Source organism: Theropithecus gelada, chromosome 8 (genome assembly GCF_003255815.1).
Source record: "Theropithecus gelada isolate Dixy chromosome 8, Tgel_1.0, whole genome shotgun sequence".
NCBI classification, from domain to species: Eukaryota; Metazoa; Chordata; class Mammalia; order Primates; family Cercopithecidae; genus Theropithecus; species Theropithecus gelada.
In genome coordinates, this window is record NC_037676.1 from 11,214,492 (window position 1) to 11,234,073 (window position 19,582).

A 19,582-nucleotide genomic window follows, 5' to 3' on the forward strand; every position below is an offset into this window, starting at 1 on the left:
TACGAAGCTTGCAGTTTTTCAAGGGAGCTCATAGTTCTGGATCCTCCTTTAAAATGCGCTTTTACATGACTGCACACATGAATACGTATTTGGTGAGAGAAAGAAGCGATACGAAGTGCGTCGCGGCAAAAATTAACTTGCTGGGCGGGTGCGGACGCCCAGGGAGATCCGGACGTCCAGAGTCCCCAGTTCCCGCGGGTCCGTCCCGGGCTCAGGGGTCGCTTCGCCGGCTCCTTTCGGCCTGGGAACCAGGCGGTTCTGTCCTCAGGAATCTGTGGGCGCCTCTCCCGCTCCTGACTCTGACAAAGCCATAGCCACGCGGGAAAACTTTCTCCGGGCCCTGGGCCCCACCCCGGGCTCCGCGGGGGTCCCAGGGTGTCTGCGCGGCCCGGCACCCCGACCCCATCCCCGCCCCCCACCGCCGTCCGTCCGGGCCGAGTCAGCGGCGCCCCAGGCCCCACGGGCCCCACCGCCCACCCGGGCTGGGCGCGGCCTCCTCTCGGCGTCCCCCGCTATCCTGCGACCTCGGGCGCCAGAGGGGACGAGTCCCGGACGCCCCGGAGGCCCGGCGCCCAGGCTCCGAGGGATGCCCTGAAGCGCTGGGGTACGGGCGCAGCTCCGCGGATCCTGCGCCCTCCACCTTCACCTCAGCCTAGCGGCGGCCGGAGCGACAGGGGCGCGCGTGCGCACTGCGCTTCTCGGCCGTTGCCTTGGTGACCCGGGCGGACGTAGCCACGCCCTCCGGCCAGGGTCGGGGAGCGGGTGGGGGGAGGGGGCAGCCCGGGAGTGAGTGGGGGTCGGTGCTGGGGAAGGAGGGAACCTGTTGAGGGGAATTTGCGGGGGCCGGGTCGGGGCTCGGGGGTAGAGGAGGACCCAGGGAACCGGGGAGAGGGCAGGGCCAGGGGCTTGGTGAGGGCTCAGGATGGGGGGGTTCCCGGGTGAGGAAGCAGCTAGGGGTAGGTGGGGGCCAAGGTGGGGGGACCAGGTGACGGGGTAGCCTGGGGTGAGGACGTCGCTCAGTAGAGCAGCGAGGGGCGAGGGTCTCGCCAGGGCGGTGGCGGGGACGGCACTGGGAGGAGGGGACCGAGGCTGACCTGTCTGTGGGGGATGGGATTCGGAGCCCGGTCGAATTTGGGGGCGGGTCTGGTCCTGGGGAAGGGTCGGGGGCGGACCTGGTCTTGGGGAGGGTTTGGGGCGGGCCTGGGGAAGGTTTGGGGGCGGGTCTGGTTCTGAGGAGGGCTTGGGGCCGGCCTGGTTGGGAGGATGGTTTGGGGGCGGGCCGGGTCCTGGGGAGGGTTTGGGGCGGGCGTGGTGGGGAGGGGGCGGGTCTAGTTTTGGGGGACGCCCCGCCCGCCGCCTGGCCCCGCCCGGCCCACTGGGCCCGCGTCCCGCAGGAGCCGCAGACAGAGCGTCCGGTGGCCGGTAGGGACGCGGACCCACACAGCCTGACGCACGGACGGAGGGACGCCGGAGCCCGCCCGACCATGTGGAAGCTGGGCCGGGGCCGGGTGCTGCTGGACGAGCCCCCCGAGGAGGAGGACGGCCTGCGTGGGGGGCCGCCGCCGGCCGCTGCCGCCGCCCAGGCGCAGGTGAGGGGGTGCGCAGGTGGGGAGTGCGAGTAGGCCCGGGGCGCGCAGGTGGAGGGCGAGGGTGGGCGGCGCGCAGGTGGAGGTGCGGGTAGTTAGGGGCACAGTTTGGGCGCGCAGGTGAGGTTGGGGCTGCGTAGCCCCGGGGCGCGGCCCGCTAGGTGCCCGAGTGCGGAGTAGGAGAACTTGACCCGAGGCTGGTCCCGGGCTGTTTCCTCTGTGGTCCGCGTGGACCCCCTCCCCGCGTTACTGGCCAGGGCTGCCGGCGTTCTCGTCGATTGCAGGGGGGCCCAGTGGCCCCCACGCGTGTTACTCGGGGCGCAGACCCAGGAGAACGGGGACGCAGGGCGCGCACCCCGCAAGCTGGGCGTCGTGGGCCCAGGACGCCGAGGTCCACGCCGGGTGCTCGCGTCCCGGGCGGAGCTGGCGGAGAAGGCCTGAATCATCGCGCACCCGGACGGCCTCCTCGCGGACACTGGGCGGCTTTGGACGACCGCAGCTCAATGTTAAGTGGGCTAAATATTTGTTTGCATAGCAAGTATTTTCTTAAATCCTTGATTTTTCTGAAGGAAGCCGGCAGAAGTCCCTTATACTGAAAACTGAAAGGCCTTTGCCTGACGAGTGTAGAGATATGTTTGGTATGTCTAGAATTTTTTAATTAAAAGTGCTCCCAGGTGGGCCCTGTGTGCCTTAGATGTGCGCCCCCTCCCCCCGTCCCCTTTTTTCCATTGCAGTGCTCTTTTTCATGTACAATGAAATTTAGGTCAGAAATCCAGCTTTTTTTTTTTTTTTTGAATGAGGGTCATAAAATATCTTTTTCTGTTAAACGTTTGGCAACTTCCTCCTGATGCTGTTAGGGCTGAATGGAAGCTAAGGATTTGTACCTTTCTTCCGAGGACTTGGAAATAGTTCCGAGCAGAAGAGTTTCTCTTAGGGACTGGAGTTGTTTCTTCTTGATAGACATTTCCTATGTAAGTTAAATTCTGTTCCCAACTCATGGAAAATGGAGCCGATTATGTTAAGCGCTTAAATATGGTTACTATCTGAACTTGTCTGAGAAATTTCTTTTAGGTAGTGTTAGTGCTTACCTAGCCTTTTTTTTTAAATTTCAAAATAGTTACTCTAAACAGCTCACTTTTTGAATGTAATGATGAGAATTTATATGTGGCTACAGAGTTAACTGCAGAAACTATAACTAATGTTGGTCAAAGATGAGCCATATTACTCTTTCTGGATAGAGCCTTGAGAATTTTAAACTGAGCCTTCCTATGTTCTCCCATTTTTCCTAATTAATCCTGAAACCCACTTTTTTTTTGTTAAGTTTTTATTTTGAGACGGGGTCTTGCCTTGTCGACGAGGCTGGAGTGCAGTGGCGCAATCTCGACTCACTACAGCCTCAACCCATCTGGGCTCAAGCGATTCTCCTCCCTCAGCTTCTGTAATAGCTGGGACTACAAGCGTGCACCACCTCACCTGGCTAATTAAAAAAACCCGTTTTTGTGGAGATGGGGTCTTGTTATGTTGTCCGGGCAGATTTCGAACTCCTGGGCTCAAGTGATCCACCGGCCTCAGCCTCCCAAAGTACTAGGACCACAGGCGTGAGTCACCACGCCTGGCCTTAAGTTCTTATTTTGAAAAATTTCAAACATGCAGAAAAGTAGAAGAATAGGAGATTCTTCCTCATATCCTCCACCTAGATTCAATCAGTGGCAGTGCCTTCGATAAAGCTCCTTTTCTGATTTTCTGTTTACAGAATTAACATCTGTACTGTGGTTTTTTGTTTTTTTTTTTTTGAGATGGAGTTTCGCTCTTGTCGCCCAGGATGGGGTGCAATGGCGTGATCTCACCTCACCGCAACCTCCGCCTCCCGGGTTCAAGTGATTCTCCTTTCTCAGCCTCCTGAATAGCTGGGATTACAGGCATGTGTCACCACGCCCAGCTAATTTTCTATTTTTAGTAGAGACGAGGTTTGTCCATGTGGGTCAGGCTGGTCTCGGACTCCCGACCTCAGGTGATCCGCCTGCCTCAGCCTCCCAAAGTGCTGGGATTACAGGCGTGAGCCACCGCGCCCCGCCTGTCATCTATACGTCTAAAGTGTGTATAGGTTTGGTGGGGAGAAAAAACTTTAATAGACTTTATTTTTCAGGTATCCAGTTTTAAGTGCCCAGCAAATTTGAGCAGAAAGTACAGAGAGTTCTCATGAATCCCCGGCCCCCCGGTATCATCACCCGCAATAGAGTGGTGCGTTTGTTACAATTTGTGGACCTACACGGGCTCATGGTCCTCATCTGGGAGGGCTCACGCGATGTGCATTCTATGGTTTGGACAAATGTGTACTGACGTGTGCCCAACATTATAGTATCACACACAGGAGTTTTGCTGCCCTAGAGACTCTCTGTGCCCCCTCCCTCCCCAGAACCCCTGGCAACCACTGATCTTTGTACTGTCCCCATAGTTTTCCAGAATGTCATTCGGTTGCATTCAGTGTGTAGCGTTTCCAGGTAGGCTTCTCTCACTTAGATGCATTTAAGGTTCCTCCGTTTCTTGTCATGGCTTGTAGCTCATTTCTTTTTAGCACTGAATACTATTCCACTGTCTGGCTGTACCACAGTTTATCCCTTCACCCTATGGAGGGCATGTTGGTTGCTTTCACGTTTTGGCAATTATGAATAAACATCAGTTTATTCACAGACCAGCTGTAAACATCAGGTGCAGGTTTTTCGTGTGAATGTAAGTTTTCAACTTACTTGGGTAAATACCTAGGAGCCTGATTGCTGGATTGCATGGTGAGAGTTTAGTTTTATAAACACTGCCAAACTGTCTTCCAAAGTGGCTGCACCAGTTTGCACTCCCATGGGCAATGAATGAGATTGTCTTTTGCTCCACCTTCTTGCCAGCCTTTGGTGCTGTCAGTATCTAGATTTTGTCCATCCTAGTAGGTGTGTGGTGGTTTCTCTTTGTCTTGAATTGTGCTTCCCTCATGACAAATGACATGACCGTCTTTTCAGATGCGTGCTTGTCATCTGTGTCCCTTTTTTGTTGAGGTGTCTGTTTAGATCTTTCACCCCATTTTTTAATTAGGTGGTTTGATTTCTCATTGTTGAGTTTTAAGAGTTCTTTGTATGTTTTGGATACTAGTCCTTTATATCTATGTGTTTTACAAAGATTTTCTCCCAATCTGTGGCTTCACATTCTCTTGACAGTGTCTTTTTCAGAGCAGAAGTTTTTAATTTTAATGAAGCTTCACTATGAATTATTTCTTTCATGGATGTGCCTTTGGTATTATATTTAAAAAGCTATTACTGTACCCAAGATTTTCCCAGTTATCTGCTACTTGTAAATTTTGACTGGTTTTTATGTTACTTTATTAAGGGTATCTAAAGTTTGTGTTGAAAAACATTGCTATGTAAAAATAGAGAAAATTTGTGTTAATTATGACAGGTTAGTCATATTCTAAATTTAATTTCTTCAAGAGGACTGATCTTTATTGCAAAGCTAAGTTAGAATTAAGACAAGTTAGAATTAAATTTAAATTAGAATTAAATTTTAAAATTCATGAAAAGTCTCATAAAACTTCTGCCTACAAAATTTTTAAGTTGAGAGAAGTAGGAATTAATATGCAAATAGGATTTATTGAATCTGTTAAATTCACTGCCATGTTAGAAGTTCTCAGTTCTGTTTCATTCTTAGTCTTTTGTCCTATCCTCCAAATCTGTCAGTCAGTGTAATATTGAACGTGCAGGTTGAGAGCACATTCTGGTTGATTCTAGAAAGGCATTCAGTTTGCAATCATACCTGTCCTGTTGCCTTTCTTGAACATCAGGTTACACAGCTTTTTTTTTTTTTTTTTTAGTGAAAAAGTAGATCATGTTTGGTTCTAATAAATTTGAAATGTGAAGCATTCAAACTTACTTGGATTTAAGAGACACTTAACTATTACTAAAATAATTTTAACATTTTAGAAAGTACATTTCTCTGAGCATCTTTTAGGCTATGGGCCTTTTTTTGGGTCACAAATACACATCTATTTTGTATTTTGTATTAAAATATAACTGCAAGGTTTATAAGGAGAATCATTCATTGCAATCCTTCAACAGAAAGATACAAGTTTTGATGAAACTGATGTTACTTAAAGAAGAACTGCTAATGCATATGGTAAAATATTTCTTGAGATTGTCAGGTCTTAAATTCTTCCCCATGGGAAACATTGTTAAGTTCTTTTGTGTATCTGTCCATAAAACATTTATGCAGATACATAAGTGTGTGTTCAGAAACAAAGATTTGCTGTCTCACTGTTCACATTTTTCTGTACCTTGAGTTGTTCTCTTCATAGCGTGTGTCTCATGGAGTGCTTCCCATTTCAGCACTGCTAGCTGGAAAAAATCCATTTTAAGGCTATGTGATACTAAATGATATTAAATTTCTGTGACAAAATTTATTTCATTGGGCCTCTTATGGTGGATATAAAGGTTGCTGAGCCGTTTTCTAACCTCTGCCCCTCAAAGTTTTATGCAAATAGTAGGGAAAGAAGTGCAGAGAACTGTTCAACATGGATGGTTTAGATGGTCTAACAGGGACAGTGTAGACAAGTTCATCAGTTGCCTCTAAACTGGATTGCATAGGGAGTTGGCTAGCCTTAACTAATGGCTTTCTAAACAAAACTCAGAATTTTTGGCATATTTTCACTTACAAACTTAAAAGGCTTAGACATATTCTATAGACATTGCAAAGAAAAAAAGGAAGAAAGAAATCAAGGACTGTTTCAGGTGTTGTAAAATCATGCTTGGAGATGAGGAGAGCCAAGGAATAGTGAATCTTAGTTTAGATGACACAAAGTCACTATTTTATGGCACTGTGAGGCTCTGTGATGTTTGCTTTAGTGGTGTCTGGGAAGAAAGGAGTGGAGTAGACTCAATAGCTGGTGTTGATGAGTGCTCTGAAATCTAGAAGAGGCCTGATGTTCTACTGGAGGTCGGGTGTGTGAGGAGGCAGAGGCCTTTCCTTGCATAGCTAACATTTTGTTACTGTTTTCCATTATTTCTCTTTAAAAATAAAATTCTTTTCTTATGCAGACTTTAACCTGCAGTGAACACCTTCACACCTGCCTTTTCCCATTTGCAGTAAGTTGTAGCCCTTACCAGTACATGAAGAGCTTCTCATTCTTTTGTCTGTATTTGTGTGTTAAATGTTATACAGTCATCCTACTTCATTCAGGCCACTGTAACAGAATAGGATAAACTGGACCGCTTCAACAACAAACATTTATTTCTCCAGTTCCAGAGGCTGGAAGTTTTGTATCAGGGTGCTTCGTTCTTGGTGAGGGGCTGCTTCTTGTTTGCAGAGGGCACTGCCTTTGCACTACATCCTCCCAAGGCAGAGGGAGCTCCAGCTTCCTACCCCCATGTTAGGACACTCATCCCATCTTGGGGGCCCCACCTCACGACTCCCATGTCACCCCGATCACCTCTCAGATACCCACCTGCATATGCCATCACATGAGGGAATATGAGTTCTGGGAACACAAACGTTCAGTCCACAGTAGTTGCATTTCCTTACATGGATATACAGGTTTTTAAATACAAATTTAAAAAACGAGTCCCCCATTGATGCCTTTAGGGGGTTATTTGTAGTCTCTTTCTATTATAGGCCTGCAGCATGGTTATTTCACGTGTCTAGAAGTGGAGCTGTCCAAGGATGCATGCATTTGTGGTTTTGATGTCTCCAAATTGCCCTCTGAAAGAGGCATCCTGGTTTACATTCCAGCCAGCAGCCTATGCGAATGTTTCTGTCCAGCGTGGTGTGATGCACATGTCTTCAAGATAGTAGATCTGATGGGGGAAAAGTCTCATCTTAATGTGATTTTAATTTGCCTTTTTCTTATTTATATTCAATAGCTTCTTACATGTTTACAAGCCTTCTTACATGTTTACAATGAAGACCTCTAAAGACTTCTCCACCAGACCCGTTACCATGTCATTGAATGTATGGAACTGTAGTCAAGATGACTGTATTTGCATGAAAGTACAGTTGGGTAGTTTAGATTTGGACTTGGTTTCTGGTGAGCCATGATTGAATCTACACCCCATCTCTGCCTTTTGTTAAGCCACTTGACCTAGTCAAGTGTCAGTTTTGTTTTTTTAGCTGTAAAATTGGGATAAGTAGAGCTATCACTAGTGTTTATTGAGGCGGTGCTTAGCCCCTGCTCATAAGACCTTGATATGGGTTGATGCCACCATCTGACACATGGGCACAAAGCAGGAGGGACCGGGAAGGCCACATGGCTGCCAACAGACTCTCCCTGACCCAGCTTTAGTCAGGACCTCGCTTTTGTCCTGCCCAGCCTCAGTAGAAGTCCCCGCAGTGAGAACCTTCTTACCGTTGATGTCTGATTGAGTTCCTCATCCCCTGGCCTTGATATCTGAGTTCTTGGCCCACCTGTAGCAAGAATCCCCCACCCTTGATGTCTTCTCTTGGTCACTTTTCATCTCAAGACCCCTTTGCGGTTGGCTGCAAATCACAGCTGTCTTTGCCTGTTGGAAGTTGAACCAAACCTCTCTCCTCTATTGAGATAGCCTTGATTGAAGTCTCCCTGTTTTAACAATGCCGCAGAAGCTTTTTCTTTATCAGTGGTGAAAGGTTGCAGACATTTTGTTTTAAAAACAAAAACCCTTCCCAACGAAGAAAACTTAACAATATAGGAAGAGAAAGAAAATAATTTTATTATGAAGGAGCACTTAGGATGGAACACATCATAGGCACAGATTGTGAAGATGAAAGAAATCATACTCTTTTATATAGTCAAGTGGGTACAACCCATTGTATTCATGTTTTCAAGATAAAATTGCTAAATTTATCCTATCCTTACAGGGAGGCAGGATTTGCAACTTGGAGTCAGGTGACAGTTGAAGTTAGGCCCTTCTTCTCTGGGAAATGTCCTCTTGTGTTTCAGGTAGTTGTGAGACTGATAGGAGGCTAATTTAGCATTCGACTTTAAAGGAGTCATAATTCTCAAACCCTGGCAAATTCTTACTTGTTTATAAGCCTAATGAAGACTTCTAAAAACCTCGTAGTCCCCATGGCCAACATGTGCAAACCAGGTTGTCCTGCCCCTGGGATGAAATGAAAAAGTGAAAAGTAAATGAAATCATCCATATCCAGCCCTTAATATTTTTCTCTGGCAAACAGACACAAAGAAGAAAAAGTAGGTCTTGTTATTGAATAATAGAAATAGTTAATGCTTTTTACTGACTTAGGATTTGGCTTTCTGATATCCGTTGCTCCAGAACGTGCTCGTTGGCCGAGTTGATGTGGACAGTGGAGTGGGGTGCGATGCAGGCAGGAGGGTCCTGGGACAAGCCGCATTCAGGCACTTCTCACTTGTGTGACAGACATTCAGACAGTGCGAGCCTCTCCGGAGGACCATCTCATCCTAGGCTGAATGCTCACTGCTCTATCCCCAAGACCAGGAAGGGAGCCAGGCCCACGTGGGGCTCAGCAGTGCCCGTGAGAGGAGTGTACCTGGTGTGGGGTTTCCACATTACGGCACCCGATGGGAGTTGCAGAATTGAGTCAGGATGGGAACTCTGGAGTCTGGAGCAGGGAGCAGGAGTTCTCCAGCCTTAGGGGAGCTGATCTCGATGCAGATTCATTCTTGGGTAAACAGATATTTGTAGGGTTAGTCTAATTGGACTCTCATATGAGCTGAGTCAGATATTCAGTCAGCAGAAGCACTTGAGTCAAGTCTCTGTGGGTGATTACTTGAGAGGAAGCAGGAAGGGTCAAGTTATATTCTAGAAGGGAAGGAGGATCCTGCGCGCTGCGTATGTGCTCTGGATTCAGCTGGCTCCTCTTAACTGATGCTTGGGGAGCTCCTGCCTGTGGAACAGAGTGGTGCTTTCCTCCACTGAAACACAGCAAAACATTTTCTGGTGGCCACATTAAAAAGTTTTAATTCAATATTTAAAATTGATATATTCAGCATATTACATCAATAGGTAATCAATATACAATTTGTTACTGACATCCTTTACATTTTTTTCATACTCAGTCTCAAATCTATGTGTATTTTACATTTACCAGCACAAGATATTAATAAATGTGTATCAATTTGGATGCTAAGTTTTCTTCACAAATACTTGGTCAGTATTTAGAGTTTATAAAACGTACAGGTGAAAGACTAGATTGCTTTATCTGAGTTGTTCCAAACATACTTAAAAGTTTTCCGGTAACTGAAATGAAATGTTTTTAAATTGAAATTTGAATAATTAAAAACTCATTTCTACTAGCCCTATTTCAGGTCCTCAGTAGTGTTTTTAGTGAATGCCAACTGATTTGGAAAGCACAGCTTTAGGATCTTCTCCCAGACTCATATCAGCTTACTAAAGACAGTGGTGGATTCTTCTACTTGCTTGGCCCTGTGGAACTCCTCAAGCAATTAGCTAGGTAAATTCCAGGTGTCTCGACTGTGTCCTTTTAGTAAGCCACTGAATGGTAAAATGATGAGGGCTTAAATATCTGCCTCTCAGGCCTTAGCATATTACTCTGTAAATCTTCACCTATAAATGTTAATAATAGGTTGAAATTTTTATTCCTGAGAGTTTAAAACCCTAATTGATAAGATGTACTTTTACTGATTTTTGCGAGAACTTAAGGTGGCATGACTTAGTGTGTCTAAAAGCTGCTATTCTTACCATTAGAGTTAGTCTGTGGGTTTCACTTTGTGTCAGTCAATGTCTTGAAAACTGAACGTCACTGAATGTGGAGCCTAACTTGCTCAGCCAGGGCAGGTGGGCTCCACCCCTACACTCAGACCTGCCTCAGGTGGGCACTTGTCCATACGGTGGGAGGCACTGCAGTCCATCTTCTGCTTTTTAAAGATCACCTGTTGGGAGGAATGGACGACTTGGCTTTACGTCTGCATTTGGGGAGTGGATGTATGTGTGGGCCTCATCAGCCTTGCTGCAGGACTTAAAAGCCAAAGACTGAAGCTCAAGAGGATTTTGCCTGTTATTTCAGAGAGAGCTGAGATGCAGTCCACAGACCAGGGACACTTCCTTTTGTTTTCCTGTCAGCTCAGCACAGGGAGGTTGTTTTATGTTCGTTTGATCCTTCACCCCATGTTAGCTGGCATTCTGTCTTGGTGCTGTGTGTAACCAGGTGAACCACAGTTTCTGCTTTGGGTGTCCCGTGGGGGCTGCTGTGAGGGAAGACTGCCTGCTCTCACCTTGGCTTTGTCTAGAAATGGTTGGACCTGTGAGCTAGGGTGGTGCAGCTGCTCCCAAAGACTTGGAAACCAGGCGAGTGTGTGGACAACCCGCAGACCGGTTTGAATCTAAGGAGAGGACTTTGGGGCTCTGGGTGTGGCTTTTTTCAAGATATTAATAAATGTGTATTAAAGAAAACCATGATGTAGCTTTATAATCTTTCAGATGGAAGTACAATATTCTGTACAAAAACGTTATAAACTAAGTGGCAGATATTAGTTCTAGCGTTTGAAAGATAACTTGAGTCCTTTTATGACGGCTGCTGTTGTGTGCAGAGAATGGAATGCATTTTAGAATGTGTTGTTTTGTTTTTAGTCAGAGCGTGTCTTGGTTTGGAGGATAGAATCCTGGATGATGGTACTTGTGCCTGCCATGTGCTGGGCATTGGAGTGAGTGTTTTACAGCTGTTGCAGCTTCTCACAATAGCCCAAAAAGTAGTCACAGTTCATCTTCATTATTTGTGGATTCCACATTTGCAAATTCAGCTACTTGCTAAAATTTATTTGTAATCCCCAAATCAGTACTCGCAGTGCCTTGAAAGTCATCCACAGACTTACAGAGCAGCAAACACTCATCGTCACCCATTGAGCTCCTTCCTAACTGAGGCATGTGTCTTGCATGCAGTCTGTTGAGAACTACTTTTTTTTTACATTTTTGTTTTTGCGTGTGATTTCACTGTTTATCACAGCCCCCACGTGTAGTGCTGAAGCACTGTGTAGTGTTCCCGAGCACAAGAAGGCTGTGACGCTCCCTCGGTAGGGAGCACCTGTGTTAGAGATGGCTCAGGCATGAGTTACAGGGCTGGTGGCTGAGAGTTCGGTGTGAATGAATCAACAGCAGATGTTAAATCAGGCATCTTTAAACAAATGCATGTAAAACAAGGTCATGCATTGTTGATGAAAAGTTGTTATCAGAGGCTCACAGGAGCTCTAGCCTTGGGTTTCCCATAACAGCAATAATTCAGTATTTGCTAATTGACTGTTTGTGGCAACTTTATACAACATAACTACTGTGAATAATGAGATTAAACTGTATTTTACATTCGGTGATCTTAGAGAAGTTAAATAACTCGTGTAAAGTTACAACCTTATAAATAATTTGTGTTAGTAGCCACCAATAGGAATTCGAATCCAAGTTTCTCTGGGTTTATATTCTTTGTTGCATTCTCTTACCTTATAGGTTATGATAAATTTGTGATACCATTTTTCTTCATTTTCCAATTTTTTTAATATTAAAAAATAAGGCTTCAACAGTCAGTGCCTTTGGAAAGCACTGATAAAATTGTGTTTTGGGTCAAATTCCAATACAGTAAACATCACAGTATACTTTTAATTTTTGTCATGCTTGAGTTTTGTATCAAAGAGTTTCTTGATGGAAGTCTTACTATGGGAGATAAACAGTTCTCTGGTAAATTAGCAAGTGAGAAGCGCGAGAACATTGCGAGAAAAGAGAACCAGTGTACATCTGCCTACCCTCTGCTTTATATACTTCCCTTTTTACTTAATGATCGGGGGAGGGGGTTGAACTGACACAGGAGGGCTGTACAGGGGAGAACTGGCAAAATCCCATTAAGGAGTGGAGACTTCATTTCTTAGCTGAATGTTGAAGAATTCTGAGTAACACCTTGGTTGTATTTTGTAAAGATTACCTGTCTAAGGAGGAGAGGTTGGGGGCAAGATGCTGATGAAACAGCTGGGGTTCTAGTCAGGGAGGTCAGTTGTGAAATGAGAACCTGAGTTTCAGATGGAGGATTTGTCAGGACAGGTAGGAAAAGGTGAGCTTGCCAAAGAGTGCTGATGAGAGCTGGTGCCTTTGGATGTGAAGATGAAGGCAGAAAAGCAGCTGCAGGTGAAAGTTTTGAGCTAGGGTGGTCTGGAGAAGGCGTGCCCTGAGAGTTCCAAGGAAGTCCCTGGGGTGGCCTGGCTGTGGGAGCAGCCCGATGAGGCTGCTGATGGATGTGCTGGCTTTGAAATGATATCTGCTGTCCGGAGTTGAGGAGCCCAGCAGTGGCACGGGGTCGGGAGGGAGAGCCTTTCGTGCTTCTGGCTTGTGACACTGTAAAAAATGTACAAGAACCTGGTTCTCCGTTTCAGAACTCATAATTTGGTTGATAAGTGGTTGAGACCAGGAAGAACAAGGGAGACGGCGTGGTGCTAGAAAAGCCTGTCTCAAGTGGTCTGGAGGCAGGCCTGGGTCCCAGTGCCGTTACTCATTTTGGGACATTGGGGCAAGTGAGTTCATCTCTCCAGACTTCCTGTTTAAGTGAGGGCTCTAGAGCAGGAGTCAGCAAACTTTTACTGTAAAGGAACAGATAGTAACTGTTTTAGGCTTTGTGGGCCATGCAGTGTCAGAACCACTCAGCTCTGCAGTTGCAGGTGAAAGCAGCCATAGGCAACATGTAAATGAATGGACGTGGCTGTGTTCCAGTATAACTTTATTTACAAACACAGGCCTTATTTGCTGACCCTTAGTTTAGACTAAAGGGTCTTTGAAATCTCTTCTGACTGTAAGGTAACTTATTAGAGTTTGTGATACAGAATTTGTTGTGATTTAGGGTAAAAATAGGAAGTCTTAATGCTAAACTCAAATAGCATTGTCATGAAGCTCACTTATATTCTTCCTGAGCTTCCATTTTATTAGTAAGTGTGCATTTGTATAGTTTTAAGCGCTTTTGCATAAATGGTCTTATTTGGTCCTTATCCTATGATAAAATGAATAAGATGATACTCAAGGAGAAGACATTTAGAACAGTTGTGATTGTATTCATGGTCTTCACCCTAACAGACTATAGAAGCTAAAAGAGCTGGAGTGCATTTCTGTAGACAGCAAGAAATGTGTGGTGGGTTCATCGTCTTGCTAGGGAGCCTGGGGGCTGATATGTGCCCTTCTGAGACAGAATGCACGTTTCCCCCAATAGCAAGTTTCAGTGGGTACATGGCTGCCCCAGAGCCTGAAGTCCCAGCATCCTTCCCCCTGCAGGGCTCATGACTGAGTGCTAGCCACCACATGTGAGTAGACACAACACAGGCACCTTCCTAGATGTGTGCTGCTGCCTCTTTCCCCTTCACAGAGGTTAGTGGATGTGCTGCACTCTCTTTCACCCTGTGGATGAGAGCAGTGTCCAGAGGTGGCAGAGGAGTGAGAGGCAAGAACCCGGATTTCTGACACTGTTGAACACCTAACCGTTCTCCTGGACTTAGGAGAAAAAGAAATATAAACCATGTCTTTTGTTCGTTTTGTTCTGCTATAGCAGCAAACTGTATCACAGCCAGGAGATTTTATTATGCACCCACCGCAGGAGCCCACTGTTTGTCAGAGTGCTGCTTGAAATCCCCCCATTCCTGTCCCAACTTCTTAAACCATAAAATATTAGGTTGAAATAATATCTGGTGTGATTTAGTGTTTTCTTGTAACTACTTACATCTCCTTTTAGCTGTTCTTTGCCAGATATTTGACTATGGTTAATACTAAGCTTATTGACTGAAGATGATTAATATTTCTTTTTAAAATAAAGTTGTTTATAGTGATGGTTTTTTTTTTTTTTTTTTTTTTTTTTGAGACGGAGTCTGGCTGTCACCTGGGCTGGAGTGCAGTGGCCGGATCTCAGCTCACTGCAAGCTCCGCCTCCCAGGTTCACGCCATTCTCCTGCCTCAGCCTCCTGAGTAGCTGGGACTACAGGCGCCCGCCACCTCGCCCGCCTATTTTTTTGTATTTTTTAGTAGAGACGGGGTTTCACCGTGTTAGCCAGGATGGTCTTGATCTCTTGACCTCGTGATCCGCCCGTCTCGGCCTCCCAAAGTGCTGGGATTACAGGCTTGAGCCAACCGCGCCCGGCCATATAGTGATGATATTTTTAAAAAATGAAGTTTTGTCCCCACAGTATAATTCAGACATTTGTTTGATGTGGAAAGAAGTTATGCCAAGAAAGTTTAGAGAAAAGGCAGTCTGTAACTGTGATTAAGGATGGCATCCTCACACCTTTTCATTTTTGTCATAGATTAAAAAAAAAAAAAAAAAGTGTCCGTATGTGTGGTTTCTTCTAACACCAACCAATTCTTCATTACCAGCTGGGTGTCCTACAATTCAGTTTCCTTCTGACACTCCCTACCCAGAATTAGCACAGACCTTATGGGTCTGGGTGGAAAGTAAAGAATGGAAGTCCACCATTCTAAATTTTGGGGGGGTTACCTGATGGACTGGTTTCTGTCTCTCCCGACTCAGTGCTGAACAGGAACTGGCATACTTTGGATGCCTAGCGGCTTCAGAGAGAAAAAGAGTTTACTGGCTTTTTGTCGCATCAGAGACCCAGCAGTGCTGCGGATGGAGGTCGGGACAGTTCAGCGCAGTCAGGAGAGAACACGTGGTTTTTGGCTTATCTCTTAGGCAGGAATGGGAAGAGTGGAAAGTGCATTCAACATTCTGGCTTTTCAGGGGGCTGCCCAAGAGACTGGTTCCTGTTTTGCCTGACTCAGAGCGCTGATAGAACCAAGCATACGTTGAATGTCTGGGGGCTGCTGTGAACAAGCGAGAGCTCCGCAGCCTTTTGCCCTTCCAGATAACTTGCAGTGCCACAAACACCAGAGGGATCGAGAGATTACAAGCAACTGAAAAGAAACTGGCAGACCTCTCTAAATGGGACATTACATGTACAAGCCCAGAGAAGTTTCATCCCCAGAAAAGGTTTGAGAGGCCCCAGAATCTCTAGCTGAGCTGACTGGTGAAGGTCTTCTCCTGTACCAAGCCAGTCCATAAAGACTGGGAGAGGTGGCTGTTTTTTCAGATGCCGCAAATCCCAGCAAAAAATAATGAGACATGTGAAGAAACAGAGAAACATGGCCCAATTAATGGAACAAAATAAATCTCCAGAATTTGACCCTAGAGAAATAGAGATATATGAATTACCTGACAAAGAATTCATAATGATCATCTTAAAGAAGCTCAGTGTGCTATGAGAGAACAGAGATAGTCAACCAAATGAAATCAGAAAAAAAATGCAATAACAAGAATATCAAAACAAGACAGAAACTATAAAAAAGAACCAAACAAATTCTGGATCTGAGAAATAACTGAATTGAAAAATTAACTAGAGGGATTAAAAAGCAGACCCAATCATGCAGAAGAAAGAATTGGCAAACTCAGCAGCTCATTTAAATTGATCAAATCGGAAAAAAAAAAAAAAAATGAAAAGTAAAGCCTAAGGGATTTATGATACACTATTGAGTGGACCAGTATACACATTATAGAAGTCCCAAAAGGAGAAAAGAGAAGGGAGTAGAGAGCTTATTTGAATAAAGAGTGGTGTAAAACATCCCAAATATGAGGAAGAAAATGGACATCCAGATTCAAGAATCTCAGAGGCCTCCATGTAGGATGAAACCAAAGAAAGGGTAAAGAAGTCCACACTGAGAAAGATTTTAATCAAATTGCCAGAAGTCAGTGATAGAGAATTTTGAAAGAAGAAAGAGAAAAGTGAGTTGTCATATAACAAGGGAACTTCCATAAGATTATCAGCAGATTTATCAGCAGAAACATTACAATACAAAAGGGAGTGGGGTGATACAGTTCAAGTACTGTTAAAAAATATATATATATACCCAGCCAGCCAAGAATACTATAGCTGGCAAAACCATCTTTCAAAAATGAAGAAGAAATAAAGACCTTCCTAGATAAACAAAAGCCAAAGAAGTTCATAACTACTAGATCTACCTTATAAGAAATGCTAAAGAGATTCTTTGAAGTTGAAGTGAAAGGATGCTAAACAACAATATGAAAGCATTTGAAAAAACTCTGGTAAAGGGAAATATGTGGACAAAAACAGAATCCTATAATGTTGTAATGGTGGTGAGTAAACAACTTTAAATTCTGATATAGAATTAGATAAAAGCATAAAAATAACTATAAAACTATGTTAATAGATAAAAATATAAAAATATATGATTTGGTTTTTTAAATTTTAATTTTTAATTTTCATGGGATCATAGTAGGTATATATAGGGGGTGTGATGGTTAAAACTGAGTGTCAACTTGATTGGATTGAAGGATGCAAAGTACTGATCCTGGGGCATGTCTGTGAGGGTGTTGTCAAAGGAGGTTAACATTTGAAACTGTGGACTGGGAAAGGCAGACCTACCCTTAATCTGGGTGGGCACCATCTAATCAGCTGCTGGCACAACCAGGATATAAAGCAGACAGAAAAACATGAAAATGCTAGACTGGTCTAACCTCCCAGCCTACATCTTTCTCCTGTGCTGGATGCTTCCTGCCCTCAAACATCAGACACCAAGTTCTTCAGCTTTGGGACTCGGACTGGCTTCCTTGCTCCTCAGCTTGCAGACATCCTGTTGTGGGACCTTGTGATTGTGTAAGTTAATACAACTTAATAAACTCCCCTTTATATATATATGTATATATATACACACACACACACACACACAATTCTGTTCCTCTAGAGAACCCTGACTGGTACAGGGGTACATGAGATTTTGATACAGGCATATAATACATAATAATCACATCAGGGTAAATGAGGTGTCCATCATTTTATGCATTTATCGTTTGTGTTACAAACAATCCAATTATACTCTTAGTTATTTTTAAAAGTACAATTATTTAATATTGTTGGCTATAGTCATCCTATTGTGCTGTCAAATACTAGATCTTATGCTAACTATATTTTTGTACCCATTAACCATGCTCCCTTCACCACCAACTCTACCCCTAGCACTACCTTTCCCAGCCTCTGGTAACCATCCTTGTATACTCTTATCTCCATGAATTCAGTTGTTTTAATTTTTAGCTCCCACAAGTAAGTGAGAATATGCAAAGTTTGTCTTTCTTTGGCTGGCTTATGTTATTTCACTTAACATAATGACCCCCAGTTCCATTCATGTTGTTGCACGTTACATGATCTTATTCTTTTTATGGCTGAATAGTATTCCATTGTGTACATGTACCACATTTTCTTTATCCATTTATCTGTTGATGGATACTTAGGTTGCTTCCAAATCTGGGCTATTGTGAACAGTGCTGCAGTATACATTAGAAGCGCAGATACCTCTTTGATATATTAATTTCCTTTCTTTTGGGTATATACCTAGCAGTGGGATTGCTGGATCCTATGATAGTTCTGTTTTTAGTGTTTTGAGTAACCTCCAAACTGTCCTCCATAGTGGCTGTACTATTTTACATTCCCACCAACAGTGTACAAGGGTTTCCGTTTCTCCACATCCTCACCAGCTTTTGTTATTGCCTGTCTTTTGGATAAAAGCCATTTTAACTGATGTGAGTGATATCTCATTGTAGTTTTGACTTGCATTTCTTTGGTGATCACTGATGTTGAGCACCTTTTCATATACCCATTTACCATTTATGTTTCTTCTTTTGGGAAATGTCTACTCAGGTTTTGTGTCCATTTTTTTAATTGGCTTATTAGGTTTTTTCCTACAGACTTGTTTGAGAACCTTTTGTGTTGTGATTCTTAACCCCTTGTCAGATGGGTTGTTTGCAGATATTTTTCCCCATTCTGTGTGTCGTCTTTTCATTTGTTGATTGGTCCCTTTGCTCTGCAGAAGCTTCTTAATTTGATGTGATCCCATTTGTCCAGTTTTGCTTTGGTTACCTGTGCTTGTGGGGTATTGCTCGAGAAATCTTTGCTCAGTCCAATGTCCTGGAGAGTTACCCTGATGTTTTCTTTTAGTGGTTTCATAGTCTGAAGTCTTAGATTTAAGTCTTTAATCCATTTAGATTTGATTTTTTTTTGTATATGGTGAGAAATAGGGGTCTAGTTTCATTCTTCTGCATATGGATATCCAGTTTTCCCAGAACCATTTATTGAAGAGATTGTCCTTTACCCAATGTACGTTCTTGGCATCTTTGTAAAAAATGGGTTCACTGTAGATGTATGGATTTGTTTCTGGGTTCTCTAATCTCTTTCATTGACCTGTGTGTCTTTTTATGCCAGTTCCATGTGGTTTTGGTTACTCTAGCTCTGTAGTATAATTTGAAGTCAGGTAATACGATTCCTCCAGTTTTGTTCTTTTTGCTCAGGATAGCTTTGGCTATTCTGGGTCTTTTGTGATTCCATATACATTTTAGGATTGTTTTTTCCATTTCTGTGAAGAATGTCATTGGTATGATTAGGACTACATTGAATCTGTAGATTGCTTTGGGTAATATGGACAATTTAACAACATTGACTATTCCAGTCCATAAACATGAAATATCTTTCCATTTCTGTGTCTTTTTCAATTTCCTGCATCAGTGTTTTATAGTTTTCATTGTAGAGATCTTTTACTTCTTTGGTTCAGTTACCTCCTAGGTATTTAATTTTATTTGTACTTTTTTGACTTTTTTTCAGATTGTCTGCTTTTGGTGTATAGAAATAAAAGTCTGTTGATTTTGAATTTATTAGTTTTAATAGCTTTTTGGTGGAGTCTCTCTAACTTCTGGCCTCAAGCCATCCTCCCATCTCAGCCTCCCAAAGTGCTGGGATTACAGACGTGAGTCACTGTGCTGGGCCTATTTGGTGGAGCCTTTAGGTTTTTCCAAGTATAAGATCATGTCTGCAAACAATGATTATTTGATTTCTTCCTTTCTAGTTTGGATGCCTTTTATTTATTTCTGGTGTCTGATTGCTCTAGCAAGGACTTTCAGTACTATGTTGAATAGTGGTAAAAGTGGGCATGTTGTCATGTACCAGATCTGAGAGGAAAGGATTTCATTTTTCCTTTCAG

General features: G+C 44.1%; 1 protein-coding gene across 1 annotated transcript in view; it reads left to right on the forward strand.

The window, feature by feature from the left end:
- Nucleotides 1-427: 427 nt before the first annotated feature.
- Nucleotides 428-19,582, forward strand: part of TDRP (testis development related protein) — a 57,797-nt gene continuing 38,642 nt past the window's right edge. The window contains exons 1-2 of the mRNA XM_025395299.1: nt 428-604; nt 1,395-1,589. Of these exons, the coding sequence (XP_025251084.1) occupies nt 1,485-1,589 (105 nt within the window). The 5' untranslated portion in view covers nt 428-604; nt 1,395-1,484. The remainder of the gene's footprint in view (nt 605-1,394; nt 1,590-19,582) is intronic.